Source organism: Sceloporus occidentalis, unplaced genomic scaffold (assembly GCF_023333645.1).
Source record: "Sceloporus occidentalis isolate IW3139 unplaced genomic scaffold, rSceOcc1.0.p SCAF_44, whole genome shotgun sequence".
In the NCBI taxonomy this organism is placed as follows: Eukaryota; Metazoa; Chordata; class Lepidosauria; order Squamata; family Phrynosomatidae; genus Sceloporus; species Sceloporus occidentalis.
In genome coordinates, this window is record NW_028317024.1 from 1,560,111 (window position 1) to 1,583,950 (window position 23,840).

The window sequence follows — 23,840 nt, forward strand, 5'->3', positions numbered from 1 at the left end:
CAAGGATTAACACATTAAGTCGAGAGGAAGTGTATGTGACCGATGACATGAGCTTTCATCCAGACCTTCTGCCCAGTGCTTGTGGGAGATCATGGTAACTGTGCTTTATCACAGCATTCTGTGCGATGACAGAAAGCAATCTTATGTCTCATATTTCAGAAGTGGAAATATCTCAAGGTCATTTCTTTGGTTCTGATTAAATTTTGTGATTCTTTACTTCAGCGCCGGGTCCTAGGTCAGAGTAATTGCGTACCCATCATGCTGGGATGTGTACCATAACTGTGTAAATCTATTGCAGGGTGTCTTGTGTTATCAGCAAGGCTATGTTTTATTGCATGCATAGACACAGGATGCAGTTGCCATGAAGAGTTCTCTTTATTTTTTTATTTCAAAAAGTTATTTTATTGTGTACCTGAAAAGAATAAAATAATTAGACGGGGCCGACTCTCTCGCATAACTATCATTAAAAATGCTGCGTGTGTAGAGATACATGTGTATACATGTCCTGATGAAAGTCAGTAACGACTGAAACGTCGACTTGACTTTGAATAAAATGAAATTGTCTATTTAAAGACCTGGAGTGCTGACCATCTTTTTGAAAGTGTTTTACATGGAAACTGCTGGTTACTAGCACCGGGCTTGGAATATTTGGAATGGTGTGCAATGGACTCTGTGAGTAAATGGATACATGTGTATGTATATATTATCTTTATACCGCATCAACCATTTACTGTGCGCTTTTTACACTACATATATTCAAGTGGAATGCTGATACATTAGGTAAAGAGAGCCCTGTTCGCAAGCATTACATATATATTTGAATATATAGCACCATCATATTCTGCAGTTTCTCAACAGGGGTGAGACTTCCTTGTCTCCCCCTCCAAAATATGATTACAGTAACCTAAGGAACTTTCTGTCCCCGGTTACCTGGAGCCCACTTTTGGGATGTGGGTAGGAGGTCTGGCTGACGTCTAGGGACACACTTCATTGTTGGAGCGAGAGTGGTCGGAGAGTTGGGTGTGCTGCAAACCCGGAATGTCCTTAGTGACCCAGAGTCTCTGGGCAAAGCCTGGAAAGTTCGCAGGTATGTTCATAGCATGTGCTGTTATTACAGTTTCATTTAATAAACACATTCTCTACTGTTTATAAATACATAATGATTTTTGAATTGTGGTACATTGATACAAATGTGCCTATAAAACATTTTGAGCTACTGCAAGAGGAAAGAAGAGCACACTCCACCTCCTGAAGGATGCTTGGGAAGTATCCAAGTCACTGTCTCTGTGTGTGTATATACTCTATATACTGTATATAATATCTTTGTAAACCCTATGGATTTTTTTTACTTGAATGGGAGGAATGATACCACTTGCAGTAGATGATTCTCGGCAGAAGTTGCTGCTACACACACACATGATGGGTTCACTCACTGTCTCAAAGTACTTGCTGCCAGACAGATAACATTTTTACCTTGGTAATTGGACCTGCCTGTGAGGACATGCAGGACAAAAAAAATATGAAGACTTTTTTTGCCCATTACATCCTGACATGTGTCTTGAAAGCTAACATTTAATGTCTGAGGAGAATGTCAATTGTCTGGGCCGATTTTTTTAAAAGCTACAGTGTTATTTTCTCAGTTCTGCAGATTGCCTTGGTAAGCCGGTGGAATCAGCGTTTCCTGGCCTTTTCCTTTTCAGATCTAGAGGCTGCTATAGCCTCATCATATGCACCTGTCAGTCATTACTGAAATTGCTGACAAATGAATGCACATCACTTCATAATGACACAGACAGGGCTGGAGACATTTTGGTTGCCCAAGAAATAGCGATGAAGTAGAGACCTGAAGTAATAACAGAGTGAGTAAAAAAACAAAAGTCTGCCATGGCATATGGGTGCTTTCTGCAGCTGTAAACATGGTGGGGGTTTAGAAATGCTAAAAAAAAGTATAACTTCATGTCTGCTCCTGCAATCTAGATTTTACATGGTCTTTTTTCTTAAAAGCGATTTTAGACTCTTAATCGGTAATGGATTTCAGTTTCCCTTTAGCTTTGTTTAATTTCTATTGGAAATGCTGCTAGAGCACTTATCCCTGTGTCGGGTCAGGTACATCAGATCATATATTTCGGAAATGCCATGACTTGATTATAAATTATCTCCAGAGTCTATTCACGCCAGGTCTATATGCACCATGTGCTATAAAAGGCAAACAACCAAAGTCTTTAATACTGAACTGAGGACAGACCTGTCAACTTGTCTATTGAAAACATATGCGTAATAACTCAAACTGGGAAAAAACATGAAATACACTTTGTACCATTCTAGAGGCCGTAATGCACATTGGAATTAAGAGAGAGGTGCATGCGCATGATTGTGAAATTGCTGTAAACGAAGAGTAAAGTGAGATCAGATATGTTGTCACTACAAGCTCATTGACCTCACTATATTTCTAGACACCTGCTAGAGAGTTACTGCAAACCATGACTTTGCCTGGACCTGTCAACTGGACTTATCGCCTCACCCTAATTCTGTCTTTGCCTGCCCGCTTCCAATGGCTATTTTCTACAGTCGAAAGCATGCTTATCTAATGTATTCATACCTATTGTACCCCAAATCAATTATGACAGCACTTATTGTACCTTCCCTTTAATCATAGTGACTATAAAGCGCTAAGTAAATCTGGTGGCACTTAAAAATATACTTAAAGTAGAGTGCTCACTGTATCTCCACTGGTTTTCCAACAGTCTAAAACTTCCAAGATGGTAGCTTCAGCTGCTGTGATTATCCTACATTATCCTTTAAAGCCAAAATATTTTGTTCCTCGTTCATCAGAATTCATATTCCTAATTATTACCCCTGCCAGAAGCATCCATCTCCCTGAAGAGAATAATGAACAAACACAACAAAGGGGTAATATCAACTGGTGATTTTGGATTACTATAGAAGTTGCCCATCAACTATTCAGAACTTACCAATATTTCAAATAAAATTTTGTAAAACAGTCTGGCTTCAGTTGCTCTCGCAAAAATAAAGGATGCGCTCAGCTGCATCTCTCCATATAAGTGATAAAGACAAGTATGTGGACAACGTGTGCTTTTTGTCTAATGAGGTGATGTGGAGGCTGCAATTTGCTTCTCCTTTCTTGAAAGCCTTGTTGGAGTTGTAGAGGCTTTCTCAGACCAGACAGTTGATAGAAGGCTTGTACGTTTTTCAGTTTACAAAGGGCATAATAGTTAGGACAGTGTGCAGCATAATGAGTGAAACCTGTCATTCTAGTGAATGCTAATTGCAGCTCTGCTCCATTGAATGGTGAACGTTCAGGCAGAGAAGACCACCACTGAAGAGTTAATGAGTTGGACTAGAGACTATTATTGTCTTCGCTTAAGCAGAGTCAAGCAATGCGTTGTCCTTCTATTTTATTTCTCTTGCGTGCTGTAAGATTAAAAATTACCTACTCACATTCAATAAAAGAAGAATTTCTCTAAAACTTGACGGTGCCTGGTATGCACATTAGGCAGGACTGCCGAGATTTTTACCTCCCAGCCGGAGTTTCATATGTGAAATAGAAAATTGTATGAGCACAAAGCTCTGCCATTCTCTATTCATTGTTTAAGTGCAAACCATTACATTGTATTTACAGAAATGTTCAAGGTTATTTTCTGCACGTCCTGTAATCACACAAACACAAATGACATTTATTCCGCTGCCGCGTTTATATTTAAGCCTTCATAGGTTTGTTTACTAATGCACGATAAATAATTATTCGAGTTAATAAGTGCTCATCAGCCATTGTAGGGGCGCCTCTGCTTTATGCTGGTGTTATTCTGATGATTCTCATTATCGCTAAAAAAGCAACACTGTAGATTTTGAATAAAGAGCAATTATGGTGCTAAAAGTGTACATGGGAAATGTTTGATAGGTTCCCGTGTCTGTCACTTTTTCCAGAATTGCCCTCCATAATCTCTATTTGTTTTTCTAATTTACCCAAAATGTATCAGACTTCCTAATTCCAAAAATTTTTTGTAGCTTTTAGGTTTAAGTGAACACGTAGGGGGTTTTATTCGCTACACAGTGCGTTATAGGTTAGTTGATACGGAGCAGTCTCTTCCAAGAAAAACTTGCCACAGTTAGCTTGCATATCCATCATTAATGCACTGAGGTGCATCTCATTTCTATGAGTAGATAAACCCTCGCCACGCTGGTTCTTTTCCAGTGGATGGCTGTTCTTTTTAAATGGAAGTTACACCACCCTACCCAAAGGTTTTTAAGTAATCCATGTAAGTAATCCATTTCAAATATTAAGCCGTTTTACATTTTTTACTTTTATAGTCCTTTGACACAGTTCAGTGTCTTACCTCTTTACCTGGAAGTCTCCTAAAGCAATATATTGTGCAACCTTATCGCATTTATTGAGAATGTGTATTGCTTAAGAAGGCCGTGATATGTTCATTAACATCCAAGTAAGCTGAGGTACAGCATAAGTGAAAAGAATATACTTGGGAACTTTTCATGGTGGGCTGCCAAGAACCCTTCATTTCCTGGGCTAGTGACGTCACGCAGGGGCTCCAGAGAACCTTTAGCGTGGAGAGCAGTGAAAATGGGCAGAATGTGGGTGAGAGATTGAAAAGAAGAAACTGGAGCAGGGCTTCACCTGGAGATGCCTCTTCAAACCTGGAGAGTTCTCAGCTATGGAAATATATAGAATATAAGTACTAGTAATAAGAAACTGTTTTGGACTTTTAAACAAAACACATTCCTAGAGATGTAGGAGGATTCCTTTGTTAAAAAAACCAACATTATTTTGTTCCAATAAAACTCCTTTGTTTACAGACCAAGAGGCAGCCATTTTTAGTCATGTGATATTGTAGGTGACTTACTCTTCAAACACCGCTGAGCCGATTCTTTTTGGCAATGCTAATGAATTCTGTTCCTACATATACGATTATTAGTCAGCTTCCTGCTGGGTGATTAACAGTGAGCCATTATTATTTACAGCAGGCTGTACGATGAGGAGTCGGGGTGTTTGTCTAGTAGACTGGACTAGGAGACCAAACCAAGAACACCTAGAAATGGCTGATATGCAGCTGCCTGAAAATATATTTGCAAAAAAAAGCACAATATTTTCGAGAACTTAAATTTTATTCTGATACTATATATCATTGATATATTGTTGAGACTAATAAGGAAATCTGCTACCTCTTTCAGTGCCTGTCTGATATATTAGGATGGAGAGCAATATTTTTTATGTGACAATGTCTAATTAAGGGGTCCATGCAGAAGAACAGCTTAGACTGATTTAGAGGTTTGAACACTGGGCTCTAGTATTCTGATTAGCTAACATCATGTAGTGTTACCTGAAACTTCTGCATAATGATTGCATCCGATTTTTATTTATTTTTTTTATAATAGAAAAAGCTATGATTTTAAGCAACTGGAAGCAGCAGCAAAGTTATTCCATCTCTAATGATTACCACCCATGAGAATAATGTCTTTTTTTTTTCTCAAATGAAAACAACTGCAGTATTCTGCACAATAATGTTACATTTTCAGAAATGCTAAATGTGTCAATTTATGGTTGTATTGTTGATGTCATGACAACGGGTGGACAGTATAATTTATTTCTTAACATCAGTCCCGATGGAATTCTAACATATTTATTCTTATTGAGCAAAGGATGTGATTTTAACTGTTTAAAGCAATCTCTTTAAAAGTGTGTATGTATGTATGTATGTATGTGTGTATATATATATATATATATATATATATATATATATATATGTATATAGCCTTCCTCGTGGGACAGTTCACTGTTCCTTACATACCTCACTAAAGAAGAATTCATATTAAAGTAATCAGTTATCATACACTTAGTTATTATAATTGTATTTTTTTTTTCAATTTGCCAGAAAAAGCAACGAACAAAGGAACTGTCACAACTGTTTCATTCCTACAACCCTTACGATCACAAGGTAAGCAAACTCGGAATCAATGTTTAGTAAAATCGGCACGTTGTTACAAATCTTTCTTATATGTTACACTAATGTATCTTGCTAAGTTTTCTTTGATAGTGTTCTGAAGAAAGGGTTTCTGCTACCACTAATTCCTAGTATGCCACCCCAATGTATTTCTACACAGAGATGTTCTGTTCCAGTGACTGCTACAAAGTGTATGTAACAGCCTAATATAGGAGATCAGGCCCATACAAAACCAATAGAATGAAGGCTAACTTTTGATAATTTTTAGCAGTCTGTTGTCTTTTTAAAAAAAAACAAACAACAAAACAAAAAAAAAAAAAACCTGCTTCGTTAGAGATGTCTTGACCAGATTTGAGCGGTCTTGTTAAAAATGACCTTGGGTATTTCCCTGTGTGTCCAGTGTAATAAATCTGCGTTCTTTCGTTATGTTGCACTACTGGCTTTAACAAGTCATTAAGAGCCAAGTCGCATCAGGCCAAAGCCATGAATTAACTGATCTTCTGAACAAAGTCTTTGCACAACACAATTTGAAAAGGCACTTATGCAGGAAGCCATACATGACCATATACATGATGTATAAGATATACATCTTATCGGATCTCTTGATGATTCCAGTAAATCTTTATCTTAAGTACGCAACCTACAAGGTATCTAATATTTTATTTCTTTTACTTGAGACAACGCAGTGGCTGATCAGTCAGGGTGTAAGGAGTATTCGCAGATGTCTTTGATACTTGTCTCTACTCTATAGCCTCTTATACAGTATAAGCCTTTGTTCACAGCAGAAGGAAATTCCATTATTATTTTATTACCCTTTTAATGGATCATGGCCATTTACTTCCCATGCTGCCTCCTCTCCTCATATCCTTTGTGGCATTATATCAAAGTATCCTCAAAAGGTTTTTGGCTTTAGTTATGAAGACTTACGCGTTGCATTACAAATAAGTCATTAGGCAGTGCGGAACTGAAAGTGGCTGCAAGTGTTTGTGTCTGTATGTATAATATATATATATATATATATATATATATATATATATAATATATATCTCGCTAGATGTATCTATCAATCTCGATCGATCTCTGTCTATATAATGAGTGTATATATTTGTGTGTTCATCATTCAGTGTTTGTTTTTCAGTTGTTATAACTTATTGGGTTTGTAAAGGTGTTGTGCGGCTGATCTGTTTAATGTACACATGGTGTGTGCTTCTAAACACTTGCTGGCAACACGAGAAAAGGGAATAAAAGGTTAATTATATTTATGGGGTTTTTCTAGGTAGACTGCATTTTTGGCCATAGGCTATACTTGTATTAAAGGGACGATCTACTGTCACTCCAAATATGATTAGTTTAATATGCATTTATTACTTTTTATATTACCTGCACTGTGTGTATCACTTGCCTGTGCCTTTAATAATAATAATATACTACAAAATAATATAAGAATGTAGGAAAGTTAGGAAAAATAGTCTATGTGGAACAGCACCTTTAATTGATTGGGATGTGAAAAGAACTGCTGCAAGCTCAATGAATGATATGATTAAATTAAAAACCTGAAAAATAATCATGATTTTAACTATATTTGTTCAAAAGCGTTTTCCATTTAAAGTGTATTTGCATATGGTTATGTTCAGATACTATTTATGAACAGTTGCTGTTTTTAAGATGAATTCTAATCGTGTAAACAATACTCTGTAGATATAAAGGATTCCCGTGAGGTGAATGTTACAATTCTATAGGGCATGCAGACAGATATTATTGCTTTTTTCCAGGATTTAAAATTCTTTTTAAACTTTCACTCCCTTGGTGGATGGTTGGGTTATTTGTGTGAGTAAGCTTGATTTTTATTTTTATTTTTTTCTTTCCAAGTCAGGAACTAACCCTACCTGATATAAGGATGTCTGTACCAAGTGTCAAAATACAGTCGAAATACAATTTCAGAATCAGGTTGTTTTTTTTTTATCATTTTCAAATTTACAATTCTCGCCCAAAATCTGTTGTGGATTTGCAGTTACAACCCTTACATATAAATGCCTTTTAAACATTATTCCAGCCTTAACTAAGTGTTAATTGCCTTTAACAGTAGTATAGTGCAAACAGGACATAAATGTGTTGAAAATGATAGCCTGTAATTTGGATCTTCTTCCACAGCTCGAGAGTAAACGTTACCTTTTTTGCTCTAATCCCGGTACAAACAATTAATCTTGTGCGGGATTTTAATATACGATTTTGCTTATGATAGCACAACCTGTGTTTACTGTTTTCGCCTAATAATCCATATGATGTACAATGATCTGATCTATTTCAGCAGTGTAAATTTATAGAAGCGGTGTGAGTCTAGTCCAGGTACGTGTCAAACCAAAGGAACGGTCGATTCATAATTGCAGGATTAATTAACTGCTGATTAGCTTAATAGTTCTGAGATGGTATATTCGGAAAACATCTATTGCCACGTATTAAGTGTGTTCTAGTGCATTTGTAGGTCACGGTAGTTGACAGCCAGCTGCTAAAATGCAATGGCATTCAGACTTGGAGAAATGGGCAGAGCACGAATGAAGACGATAAATGAACCATGAGACATACACATTCATGGGTCTTGAGTTTACTGGAACCTTTAAACTATTTAGATTAAGGGAGGTCAGGTCCTGTGTGACAACGTGATTATCTATGATTTTGTTAATACAAGTTTGTAACTGAACTACCCATGGCTTTTGCTTATTGTTTTTCAATTTAGCAAAGGAGATGTTTTGCAAACCTAGAATAATCAACTGAGATTTCCAAAGCCCTCTCCTTATTCCCCACCTCACCCTTACAAAGGCTGCCTGAACCAACCAGCTTCCACCTAAGGTTAGCAGTACTTTAACCAAAGAGGAATAATGCGAAAATACAATAAAATGTAGAATTCCTGAAATCAACAGATCAACTGCAACATGTCTAAAATACTACAGTTTATTTTACTGCTATACTCCGTGGCTCTCTTAATCTACAGATTAAATTTACTAAATTACTGAGTGATTCCAGTGATTACTGAGTTATATGGTCATCATCTAAAGTCTGAGAAGGGCTGGTACCTTCTGGCCCAGAGAGAAAGTAAAGCTAAGTGGCCTCATGCCCCCCAACATAAGCACAGACACAGATATGTATACCAACACACATGATCACACATACTTACACTCGCATAATTAAAGTGACTAACACACACATTCATGCTAACAAACATACATACAAATCCATGCAAACACGCACTTACACACCCATGCAAACACGCACTTACACACCCATGCAAACACGCACTTACACACCCATGCAAACACGCACTTACACACCCATGCAAACACGCACTTACACACCCATGCAAACACGACCATACACACCCATGCAAACACGACCATACACACCCATGCAAACACGACCATACACACCCATGCAAACACGACCATACACACCCATGCAAACACGACCATACACACCCATGCAAACACGACCATACACACCCATGCAAACACGACCATACACACCCATGCAAACACGATCATACACACCCATGCAAACACGACCATACACACCCATGCAAACACGACCATACACACCCATGCAAACACGACCATACACACCCATGCAAACACGACCATACACACCCATGCAAACACGACCATACACATCCATGCAAACACGACCATACACATCCATGCAAACACGACCATACACACACACACTTACACTTTCATGCTAACACACACACACACTTACACATTAATGCTAACACACACACTTACACATCCATGCTAACACACACTTACACATCCATGCTAACACACACTTACACATCCATGCTAACATACATACATACACACGTACATACACATCCATACTAACACACGCACACACACATCCATGCTAACACACACACACTTACACATTCATACAAACATACACACACACACACACACATTCATGCTAACACACACACATGCTGCGCTTCGTCCCTCTTGCAACCCTCTTACTTCACTGGCGTTATGTGACCAAGCTGCCTGCCCGTTCCGGGCCAATATTGTTCACAAAGGACCAGTCCGACCTGTCACCCCTGTCTAAAGATTTCTTATGTAATATTTGTGAGCTAAACTTTTCCATTTCCTACTTTGGCTGTGTCAACCCAGCATTTTATCTTCAGCTAAAATGTATATCAATAATAATTGTGTTATGCTAATAACGATATTGATGTATTCATGTTGTCTGCAAAGCTCTTTAAAAATAATATATAAGCATATGCTTATTAGATTAGGAAACAAAAATGAGTAATTGTTTTAATTACTTGGAAATGTAATTACTTGCAGCATGGGTATACATATGGGGAATAGAAGCCGTTGCATTGTTTGGAGATAATGAGGAATTTCAATGTGAAATGGAGGATGTGTTTCCAGAGTGTTTGAGGTTGCTGCGTCTGGTGTTTCAGTACGTGTGTTCTGGAAGAAAGAATGAGCGTGAAAGCAGCAAACAAAAAAAAAAAAGTGAAAAAATATGGCATGCGATTTCTGGATATTTGTGTAAAGCGTGCAGTACTACACATGCAGCAGCACAGACTCCCCTGGGCCATCCGTTTCTGCATCCTGGTTAATTAAAGACAGCCTTTCTGATGAGCAGCTTCCAACACTTCCCAAGAATGCAGTCTCACATACCCTAGGCCGGCATATCAATAATAAATAACAACAAGGGGCTTTATGTCTGCTGTGTTTAGGCATTTTTAATGATATTTTTAAGCACTTTGTGTAAAAATGTATTTTATGTTTCAAGGTATTTATATAATTGAAGCCTGGAACTCAGTGGAATAAACAATATATTTAAGACACAAACTTATCCTGACATAAGGCACAATAACATTAAATGTAAAGTAATATAATTTTAGGCTGCTAAAATTGTCCTGTTATTCTAGAGAGGATGCAATCTGGATTAATGTTTGAAACTTAAGGCTTCCTGGACGGAAGGCATGCTAGCCAAATGGGTCCATTTACCATACTTCTCTTCCAGTTGCTATTAACATGTAGTTCTCAGTTGCCTTCTTCAGGACCTGCCAAGTATTTGAAAATTACTTTTCCAGGTTCCTTCAAACAGTAAATATTGAAGCAAAAAAAAAATTTTTTCTCAGTTTGGTGTAATATTCAACTGCGTCCCAGCTAATGGAAGAGGAGTTTGCCATTGCACGGATGTTTCTCATTTTCCGTTCCTCTATGTGTAATTGGCAAAACATTGTTTAAACAGGTAACGTGAGATCTGTGTCACTTTCGGAGATGTTCACACATTACCAAGCATGTTCTTGAACCATGCTTACCGTTTCTTAAGCGTAACTTTTCTGTTATTTTTTTACGCTATGGTCCCCATGGGATCCTGAAGCAATGCATTATTTCTGAAAAGAGAAACATATGGGCCCTCAGTGGCAACAGCTGGTAAGCAGGACAAACATTGCAAATCCTGTATTTAAGAAAAAAACCAGTAGGTACTCAAAATAAATATATATATTTATTGGCCCTATGTTTAAACCACCCACAGAGCTGCCAAGTATTATCTTTTCTTATTGCAGTTAAGGAAACGGTTTCCATTGTTGCCTTATTACATGCCTGAATATCTCAAATTTATTTTAAAAGCAAATCTCACTTTAGACCAGCTTTTACAGGTGACTCTAGCCACGTATTAATCAAAGGAGTCAACCTTCTCTACTGGGTTTGATTTGTGAATGCAAGTCATTCAAGAATGTTCTAACCATTATGGCTCATCTGTAAACCCCTCTCACAGCTTATTTGTAGCTAGTTGATAGCTGTAAGTTGTGTTGTGTGTATCGTGTTAAGTTTTCAACTGGTTGACTTCCCTATGGACTAATGGTTACTTCGTGAAAAAAGTGATGAGAACGACAATAGAAATTAATATTACTTACTGCTTTTTTTAGCTTTGGCAAGGAGAAGGCTCCTGCTGACTAATGGGGGGATGAGGCTGTCAGCAGATGTTTCTGGGCCTGAGCTAGTTTAATTGTGCATGTTGGGAGGGCCCATTATACTGATAATACTTGAAGGTCCAAATGGAAGTTCAAGTATTTCCTTCCTGTGGTGTAAATGGTGATACGGCAAGGAGCTTCTGCTGATGCAGTAGAGATCCTGCTGGGATCTCTGATAACACCCCTGTCCCTGTTTCTGTTTAAACATTGTGTGATGAGGAACGTAGAATGGAAATGTCCAGCTTCCTGATCACTGAATGATCAGCACACAAACAGTGAGAAGAAAAACATAATGAAAAATACAATAAAATTAAATTAAGACTATTTGGAGGTACCCCGGTGATATCCTGGTGGTCTTGGTCTCTGAGTAAGTTAAAGATGAACATATAAAAAAAAAGTGCAGTAAAAGTCAAACACCTTGTACATATGTATATATATATATATATATATATATATATATATATATATATATATATATATTATTATAATACACATACCGATCAGCCATACCATTATGACCACCTGACTTGCCTAATATTGTGTAGGTCTCCCTTTTGCTGCCAAACAGCCCTGACCCATCGAGGCATGGAAAACATGATTCATCAGACCAGGCCACCTTCTTCCATTGCTTTGTGGTCCAGTTCTTATGCTCACATCCCCATTCGAGGCAACGAACTGCGATGCACTGTCTTCTGACACCTTTCTATCAGAACCAGCATTAACTTTTTCAGCAGTTTGAGAGTTGTAAGTGTTTGTCAAGATGCACAGGAAATCACTGGCAAAATGGAAGCGGGATATATTATGTAGCAATTTGTGTACTGGTACTTTCTTTCATACAATTAACTGGTCTGAGATTCATATCGCCCAGGACATGCAGTTCTGGGCGCCTGGCAGGTGTTTTTTCTTTTCTGTATCATTTAGTCCTGCTGCGGTCAAGCAGCAGGGTTAGGATCCATATCCCCCGCAGCGCTGCAAGGGACCTGGATCCTCCTCTCTGGCAGCCCGTGGACGTCTGCAAGATGCAGACAACCCCTGCTGCTGCCGTGACATGACCTTCTGGTGCTCTGTCAAAGGAGCCCCGGCGGCACTACCGGCCAGCAGCAGCGCATCGCGCACGCCTGTGTGATACGCACAGATAACCTCCGCTGCCCGGCACTTCTGCAAGGGTTTCTTTGACTGAACGTCGGCATAGAAGCCCCGGGGGAAGTGGCGAGAAGCAGCAGAGGTTGCCCATCGCGCAGACGCCAACCTGCTGCCCCCACTAGTCACCATGGAGTCTCAACAGGGAGTCTGGGGATGCATTGGTAAGTCTGGGGGAGGCGGGCAGAGCAGCATATCAGGGTGGCATAGGGCTCATAAGGCATATCTGGGGTTATAAAGCATATCTGGGGGGCAGAGTGGCATATCAGGGTTATAATGCATATCAGGGGCAGAGTGGCATCTCAGGGGTTATAAAGCATCTCAGGGGGCAGAGTGGTATATCAGGGATTATAAATTATATATACACACACGTGTTTTTTCTCTAAAAATATTTTTTTTTTCTTTAAAATACCGCTAAACTTTAAGGGTGCGGCCTGTAATCGAGCCAATACGATAATTGCTGATGGGCCAGAGATATGAACCAGGATTATGAAATATGATTTCACCTTGTAAATGTGTTTTTGCCTGTGTGATAGGCAGTATAGTGCATAGAACTGCTCTGTTCTCTGAAATTATACTTCGTTTTAACGTCTGTTATATTCAAGATGGATCATTCTTATGTGCTGTACAGATTTAACTAATAGTGTTTGTTTCTCCTTTTGGCAAGGCTTTTCTTAAATATGTTTCTAGGATATTTAACCTCCGCTTAGTGCCAAAATATCTCTTAGTTTACATGAAGTACTGAGTATAGCTACAAATTACTCAGCCGTGTCTAATCCGCAGTTTCATATGGAGAACTGATTGAACACTTAATTATGGATATACAGCCATGTGGCCCAAATCTTCAGAAACAGAGCTCTACTCTGTTAAATATAACTATCCATCTTGAGAGTCTTTGCTCGCTTTCATAATAAGTGCATACTTTTTATTAAATCAGCCCAATGTCTCCGTGGTCTATTCACTAAGTTGTAGTTATAACTCTCTCTCTTTTGTCCATTTCTCGCTATTCATTATGAAGGGCCGATAGTATACGGTTACTCCAGCTAGGAGGACTGAGCTAGCCATGGATAGTGCGGAATTCTGTGGGCAAGGAGACTTTGAAGAGTTTTCGCTGATTTAACCATAAATGATACAGGGCCAATTAAGTTCTTACTTTAGTAGACACTCACTGAGTAGGAACATTCATAATAAGTGAATCAAATCCAACAATGTCAAGTATCTGAAACACAACTCCCAACAGGCGGAAAACCGGGGAATTCTCCCTTTCATGAAGAAATCATTCTTTGCCTGTTGATATTATCTGTGTACTTGTGACATATGTATCGACTTGTATGACGTGAGGACACATACAAAATTATGTTAAGGAGATTAAACAGTCCTTAAATTATTATTTAAGGAGAAAAACACACTTCTTTGGTTATGTGTTAGCAAGTGTAGGTACATGTTACTGTGTAGTATTAGATAGTGTGTTAGTGTATTGCATTAACGTGTGTTACTGTGTGTGTTAGTGTATTGTGTTAGTGTCAGCGTGCTAGAGTGTCACGGGTAAACCTAGGATTAGGGGTGGGAGAGAGAGGACTGGAGGAGATAGTGTTTTACTATAGATATGTGTTAGAATGATTTGCCTGTTACTATGTGCACCCAGATGCCACTAACCGACGGCTCACCCTTGATTGCAAAGTTTATTTAGACCTCTGAACGTTTTTTCAACAAGATCCATCAGTTTGTATCTTTTAAGAAGAACTTTCTTCTACTGGAAAAGGCTTGCACCCTAGACAGACTTTTTAATACTCTAACAGGTTTGGGTAAATTCACTGAAAACAGAAATACCATTTTTTTATGCTCCAGTGTGGAATGCAAGGTGGTATTTTAATAAAATTAAGCAAAGGGACTCGTTACTGAAGGATGATTTTCTTAGGTGACTTGTGATGAATCAAAACTCCTGAACGCACCAACTCATTTTTTTAATTATAAAATTCCAAGCTCAGGTAGGTTTTTCTGCCGAGGTGGCCCTGCGTGATGCACGGTTAATGCAGTGAGATGCCATTTGAGGGGTTCAACTATGTATGTTACTATTGTGTGTCTATAATCACTGGGATGGCCTTAAATGTTTCATCTTACCTCAAGCCACAATTGATAAAATATATTTACCAAAAAAGTGCTGCTTAAACTAGTCTGTGGCATTTAAAATATCATTTTTATTGTATGACTTATTTCTTCCCGTGTTATTGTAAATACTATATGGAATGTCACTGAATGTCTTTAAATGTAATTGCGAAATCTGCGCGGCAAGAATCTGTACATTTTGGCATACATTTTAAAACATGCTCTGCTGCACCCTGTTCAGACACCGATAACGTGTTATATTTTAAATTGTCTCTCTCACCTAGGACTTTTCTGTTCAATCGGTTTCAAATTAAATTACCTGTGCTTTATCGTGCCTGATAATTGAGTGCTACATTGCAGGGGAAAACGCAGCTTCAGATTCGAAAATCCATTAATCTTATTGTGGTGTCAAAAGTATGAAATTAAAGTTACAGATAATATGCATCAAATCATTCTTCTTCAAAAGATGTTACAGAGGTGGTACATTATTGTAATGAGGCATTTTAAAAGGCGTTCCCCCTGTAAAGATGGCGCTTATTAATGGCGTCTCTAGTCCTGTGGGTCTTTTCTGTGCATTTACGAGGTCCTGGGCACTGGCAACAAGCAGTTTTTTATTCCAATGAAAAGCGAATATTAACGTTGGAAAGGCAACATCCGTAGCAATCGGGCTTCAAATCCATAAGGCCTTTGGAACAACTGTCTTGACATACGCCTGAGTTATCTTTCTTGGGCTTCTAGAGAGACCCCGATTTACATAGGCTGTAACCTTTTCATTCTCCTGCTGGACGGTGTGTTCATTCTGTTACTATTGTCTGGTTCTCTGGTTGTTAGAGATGTCAACTGCATTGTCCAAAATTTAAGTCTGGTGAATAATTGACAAATAGCAGTATGCCAGCTCTTTTCCCTTGCTGTTGAACAAGAAGAAAGTAAATAGACACATAGGGTTCTGGGGTGAAGAGACGGTTCAGGTTTTTCACCATTATTGTTTAGTGTTTTAACAAAAAATAAACCACGTCGGTTAAAGCCAGTGTCTTTTTTGTGAAGTATGCATTTTAACACTGAGTAAGGTTTGTGGCTGGAATTTACGTCTTTAACAGCAAACATACAGCCTGTAAAAGGTTTACAGGATTACAGTAAACCACACTTTATTTTCTTTATTAAACATGGCAAATCGAATGACTTCATCATGTATTTTATAATCTAAGGCTTATCTAGAAAATACGCCAAACGTTGAAGGTAAAATAAATAATAAAAACATTATCATATTAGTCATGTTTTAGGATACCACATTGAAAGTATTTTGGGAAGTATGTTGTTTTTTATGTAAAATAAAGCGTTAGATTTAAAAAAAAAAACAAAAAAAAAAACAAAAAACGCAATGTTTGGTGTGTTCTTTTTTGTAGCAAAGAAATATACCTGGTTATTTCTTTTTTTTCTTTTGTTTTTTTAATGAAGATAATATAGAATTACAGTAGTTCAGAAACTTCTATAATGTGTGAAATGTAAGTCACAAAAACAGGGACAATGTTTAAAAACGAAATACGAGGTTTCATTTTATTGTCCTCAAAGCACAGGCAGTCGGTGTAGTGGTGGTTTGATGGGTTTTCTGTGTTTCTTCTGAAATGTGCAGTATTTTACCAAACAGACCATTGATGATGAAAGTGTTTGTGTGTAAAAAAAAAAATAAAAAAAAAATCTACTAGTGGGCCCAAATTTGGAGCCCAGCTAGTCCAACCAAAGATTTAAGTACAGGGTGCCTTCCTTAGATGTCTTCGTTTACACTGTACTCATCTGTTAATACTTGCATGCGTATGTATCCCCACACAACAATGCATCCATTCAAACAAAAAAAAGTAATTGTTTCATGCCTTTGTGGATTATGATGAAGCATATCATCTTTGTATTAATCTTTCTGCCCACTAAAGGCGAGTTGTATCTGAGCAGGCATCCTTGAGTGACAAATCAGGTTATTGTGAGCTGCTGGCTTTGCCACATCCGGTTAGAGGATGGCAGCAGCCAGTGGTTCCAAGACCACTGATGTCCAGTAGTAGGCTATATTCACAAACCAAGAACACGTGTAAGAGTTTGCAGGAGAATAAAATAAATTCCCCAATATAACAGTGTATTGGAAGGTTCAACCCCCGAAAGCTTCTCCCACAAGAAGGGCTGAGCAACTCTATATAATAAATAGTTAAATTGGTTAGTTGACTTTCAGTAAGTTCTTTTGATTAACAACACATTATACAGGTCCAACTTAGCCTTCTTGCCTGGCCCTATACAATGAAGTCAATGATCTAAAATATTCAGCACTCATACAAGCTCCTGGCTTAGTATGCAATCATTGTTAGGCCTTTAAAAGATCTTGGCTGAAAGTGGTCATCAGGCAGCGTCGGTACAATGCTTTTACATGTAACCGGCAGAAACACGGCTTTCATCAAAATAATTTACATATTTATAAGCAGAGATCGAGATTACTAAATCATTCATAATAAAACAAACCAGGCACTCGCATATGGCACACATTAGTTTTACTAATCCGAAAACTGCCAAGCCATTGTGTGCACTGTGAGAATTCCTTAAGGAAAATGGCTAGCGACATGATTTTAATCCATAATCTACATTCATGGTAAATATTCCAACGGAAGACATTGGTCAGAATGATTGCATGTCCGTTACACTGGACATTTATAAATGATGATATGGACATATATTTAATGCTAAAATACTACATTGTTAGTGTTATCTTAATTTTCAAAGAAGGAGCTGAGATGGAAAATAATCCCAGACAGTTTATCCTGCAGGAAGAGAGCCGTTTACTCCACGTAATGCTAATCCCATATGTTTTATATACATTATGTAAAGTGAACACGAGAATCCGTGGTGTTTGCCCTCCAGAATGCATAGTGAAATCAGATTTATGTTTTCCTTCTAGTCTTGCCTTTGTACACCTTAAATTGCTCATATCTCTGTATGTTGTGCTGTCATTTTTAACCCATTCAATTCTGTTAAATTCATCATTATTATTCTCTTTTATTTATATTATGCCAACAATTCATGGATCACTTCCTGCAATAGACACGTTGTAAGGGTCTGACGAAACAAGAGTGGACAGACTAAGACAAACTAATACATTAGGTAACAGTGTACTCTCCGAGACGGTCTTCGCTGACTGTTTTGCACTATTTTTTTTCCACCTTGCAACACTGTATGCCGCAGTGCATCGCTTGGTGAGGAGGCTAATGATCTTAAGTGAGTCACTTAAATGCCACTTTATTTCCTCTTCAAGCGTTGACACATAAATTGTTACTAAGTTTTACACCAATTGTAGCCATGTTCTTTATGGCATGTAAGTGCTTTGATGTCTCGTATATACTTCTGCTGGAGAGATTGCCAATAAAGCAATAAAATCATGGCAATAATTTCTCTTCTGGTTTCCCGTATTGATCCTGAAGAGATCAGACCACATCCTTAAGGAGCCTTCCCAGACTAATGCACTACACCTCCTGTTATGTCAATGCCGCCATACAAGCAGGCTTCACCCAGCTGTCACAGCGATGCGCCTGTCCCGTGGACCATACACCTTTTGCCCTGACAGCCGCAACTTATTTTACAAAACCTGTCTACTTAACAGATTGACGCATGATTTAATTTATGTTACTAAAGTTACATATAGAGGCAGGTTTTTATTATTCCTTTGCGATAATTGGATTGGATGCTTGATTTAAGTATTAGGGGCTATTTTATCACAGTGGCTTTTATCTGGTTACTTTTTACTTATTGCTACATGTTGATTTGTCCCGCGTATTCCAGTGTAGAACTTAACGTATTCTGGTCTCGCACTTTCAGTGACAAATAATGAATATGGCTGCATCCTGTAATAATAGTGGAGGAATTATAATACATACATTCTACTTATACTCTGAATGTTGTTACAATGATTTATTAGGTATTTATTGGAAATAAGGTGACTTTATACTACCAAAGTGGAACCTCTATTGGGAAATTGAAATAGAGCTGGGTAACTGAACTGAACTGGTTAGAAATATTGATCTCAAGTAATATGGGTCTTTAATGGCAGCACGTCATGAAGAAGGCAAAGGGTGGCCGTAAACTCCCGCTGCTTTATTTTAGGTTTTGAGAATATCGAGTTAGTTAAGTTTTCTCTGCAGCTGTAATTTGGAGTGGGTAGGTACAGACTCATATGGCCTACTTGTTATGTCCTGTTTACCCGTTGTACAATGCTGTAGAATATGACGGCACTATATAAATCATGACAATAACAAACAAAAAAAAAAGGTTTCTCAGTAAAGATAGCGGCTATTCTATAGGTCATGTCACGTAGCATAGTGATGGGCTAACCAGTTCTAAATTTGCATATGAAACATTTATTTCTAATTATTAACCAAATAAGAGCTTTCACAGCTGCTGTTTCAGTTCTGTTGGTCTCTTACACTTCATGCTGGAACTTCTGGGGGAAACGCACGTCCATGTCAATATGTTGAAAGAAAACCGTATTGCATTAATCTCACAGGATATTAATTTTTGAAAATGGTTGTGTGCGGAATAAAGTAATGTACCATCGTAATAGCCAAATGCAGCATTTTATTTAATCACTGTGTAATTGTCCAGTCATTATATTGAACTAGCTGTCTTTAAAGTCCTGTGAGAAAGACCGTTCACCGCGTGGGAGTGGGAGATGTCATTAGATGTCCGCTTACAAGACATTCAGCTGTTTGGTAAATGAATGCGCAGGGCAGCCGTCTACTCCTAAGGAACAATTACTGCTTGTCAGATACAATCGTTAATGTAAATGAATATAAAATATATATAAATCTGTCCTGTAAAACTTTTTTTTTTTTTAAATGTACTCTTGGTGCCCCCCCCCAATAAAAAAAATCTACTGCTTTGCTTAACAAAGCAAGTGCTCTGCATTGGATTGAGGTCCTTTGGGATGCAGTAGCTGTGTTTACGTGCCTCTGTCTCCATATTACGGGCTAGGCTGTATAAACCAAATTTCCATGTGTGAGCACATCATTATAGATAGCAATGAGTGGTCTTTTCATTTTGATTGATGCTGCTGGTTCTGCACCATCTGGCTCCTGATAGGCTGCATTAATCATATCTTGGACTAGGAAAATCTAGGCATGGATGTTTAATATGTATTCTTATTTAGTGCCACGACACAGCGTATTCATAAAGCCTGCAACAATGGGGTTTGGTGCGTGTTCTTGAAAGGCAGCGCGCTGTATCATATTATGTGCCTTTTCATTTTGGAAGGATGATGTTTTTTGTTTCCAAAAGGATTACTAAATGTATCTAAGTATAGAAGCACAAGACTGTATTGTTTCAGTTTTTAACTGTTCTCGGCCACCGTCTGGATACCTGAGAATGTAACATTGTGTTAAGTAGTTCTGATTAAATTCTTCTTTAGTTCATCTTAAAATTCCATTTCTAGGCTCATCTCAGACCTATTTTTAATATACTTTAAATCATTCTTCCATTTTCTTTTATTAACCAGTTTGGATAATGGGGTATTTTATTGTAATTTTGAAGCTTTTGCTGTACACTACTTATATTCCTTTAAGCCAAGGCTACAGAACTCCAGTCCTCCAGAGCCACAAATAGTTATGCTTGAAAGCAAGACGTTAAATGAATCTGTAATTGAGAAGCCTATGGTGACGGTGAGATATGCAAAAAGTATGGCTTGTGTGTTTCCCTCGAAGACTAGAGTTGTGCCCCTGCCTTTATCATCTCTAATTCAGTAATCTCATTTTGCTCCGTTAACTGTATGCAAATGTTGCTGTTTAAAAGGCACTGGCTGACTCACACCTTTAGAAGCTGGCGAGCCCCGTTGAAGTTCTATGGCGAGTCTCCGTGAGTTACTCAAACTCCTGTGTAAAATTAAAATAATCTCTTTTCTACACGTTACATAAACAGTGCTGTGCAAATGTTTTAGGCAGGCTTGAAACAAATGCTATAAATTAGAATGCTTTCAAAAATAGACTTGTTAATATTTATTTTTATCATTTAACAAAATGCAAAGTGAGTGAAAAGAAGAAAAAGCTACATCAAATCAACATTTGGGATGACCCCCTTTGCCTTCAAAACAGAACCAGTTCTTCTAGGTACAGTTGCACAAAGTCAGGGATTTTGTAGGGATATAGTTATGTGTATAATTAAACAATTATACCAAACAGGTGCTAATGATCATCAATGTAATATGTAGACTGAAACTCAATTGTTAACTGAAACAGAAGTGTAGGAGGAATAAAACGGAATGGGGAACAGCCAAAAGAAGAGGTCGCTGAAGACAGTTTGATGTCAAGTCATGCACCATGACTGAGCACAGCAACAAGACATGAGTTAGTTATACTGCATCAACAAGGTCTCTCCCAGGCAGGGGTTTTCTAGATGTTCTTCCCAAGCTCTTTTGAAGAAGTGCAAAGGAATTGGCAATGTTGGGGGCCATAGAAGGCACAAAGGCGGCACATCGCGCGTACTTCACTTTGCAATCGGAAGATGTCCAGCGGTGCCATCAGCTCAGCATTGACAGAAAACGGCGAGTTTAGGCAGCATTTCTGTAAATGGAGTTGGGGATTTAGTCAAAACTAGTGGTCTCCACAAATGTATCCTTCAGCATGACAACAACCCCCCAAATCATAAACTAACATGTCTATTTTGTAACGCCTGCCTAAAACTTTGTACTGTATATAATTTAAAAAATATATTACTTCTGTTTTTTTGCAGATGAGTAAAAAAGGAATGGTTGCTATGTCTAGAAATAGTTTACTTTTGTACTTTTAGTTCCATAGCATTGTAAGCCTGTGTGGCAGTGGCGACTCTAGAAACAATATATAGGGGGGGCACACAAGATAACACAGTCAAACTGGGGGGGCATTCATAATTATCAAAAGTAATGTGCTATGGAATTATACTTTTGTTATTGGGCTAAAATAATACTTGATCATTCAACATGGGAAGCCTGAAGCCACAATTGAGTGCGACTAATCCTTGAAATAAATATTATAACACAATAAATAACTTTTCCACTAAATGATTTCAGGGCCTTGAACGTTTTGTCTCCTGAAGTCACTACAACTTCAGGAGGGCATTTTATCTCTGGATAAGTATAAATTAAATAATTCCTACTGTAAGTTAAGTGCCAGGAAACAGATGACCAAACACACACACCAACACAGGCTCTGTCACACCAACACCCAGACACACACCCCAGGACAGGCTCTGCCACACCGACAACCAAACACACACACACCAGGACAGGCTCTGCCACATCCAAACACACACACACCAGGACAGGCTCTGCCACACTGACAACTGAACACACACACCAGGACAGGCTCTGCCACACCGACAACCAAACACACACACACCAGGACAGGCTCTGCCACACCCACATCCAAACACACACACACACACCAGGACAGGCTCTGCCACACCCACATCCAAACACACACACACACACACACCCACACTGACACCCAAACACACACCCTAGGACAGGCTCTGCCACACTGACAACTGAACACACACACCAGGACAGGATCTGCCACACCAACACCCAAACACACACCCTAGGACAGGCTCTGCCACACTGACAACTGAACACACACACCAGGACAGGCTCTGCCACACCGACACCCAAACACACACCCTAGGACAGGCTCTGCCACACTGACAACTGAACACACACACCAGGACAGGATCTGCCACACCAACACCCAAACACACACCAGGACAGGATCTGCCACACTGACAACTGAACACACACACCAGGACAGGCTCTGCCACACCGACAACCAAACACACACACATCAGGACAGGCTCTGCCACACCCACATCCAAACACACACACACACACACACACACACACACCAGGACAGGCTCTGACACACTGACACCCAAACACACACCCTAGGACAGGCTCTGCCACACTGACAACTGAACACACACACCAGGACAGGCTCTGCCACACCCACATCCAAACACACACACACACCAGGACAGGCTCTGACACACTGACACCTAAACACACACCCTAGGACAGGCTCTGCCACACTGACAACTGAACACACACACCAGGACAGGATCTGCCACACCAACACCCAAACACACACCAGGACAGGATCTGCCACACCAACACCCAAACACACACCAGGACAGGATCTGCCACACCAACACCCAAACACACACCAGGACAGGCTCTGTCACATTAACACCTATACACACACGCCCGAGGACAGGCTCTGCTACACTGATAACCAAAAACACACAAACAGCAGGACACAATCTACGTCAGACGTCTACATCAGGATGGATTTTTCACACTGCATTGTCGTTTATACCCCCCTTAGTGTTTTTGCCCCTTTTGTATTGATCCCCCTGCTACCCATATATATTATTAGCCCCAGTTTCCGATAGCAGGTATAGATCAACACATTAACACACAAACCAAGCTTTGCATGTGTAGATCAACTGAAATTCACTTGTGGTCTCAGCACTGAAGGTAAATATCAAATAAACAGAATCAGATGCAGGTATAGATCAAATAAATACATGGAAACAGCATTGCAGGTATTAATCAACTGAATAAGAGATACAAACACTGTATTTGCAGG

General features: G+C 38.8%; 1 protein-coding gene across 1 annotated transcript in view; it reads left to right on the top strand.

The window, feature by feature from the left end:
• Window positions 1-23,840, top strand: part of LOC149289572 (threonylcarbamoyladenosine tRNA methylthiotransferase) — a 328,224-nt gene that overhangs the window by 264,566 nt on the left and 39,818 nt on the right. Inside the window, exon 11 of the mRNA XM_089490398.1 lies at window positions 5,907-5,969. Coding sequence (XP_089346524.1) covers window positions 5,907-5,969 — 63 coding nt within the window. The remainder of the gene's footprint in view (window positions 1-5,906; window positions 5,970-23,840) is intronic.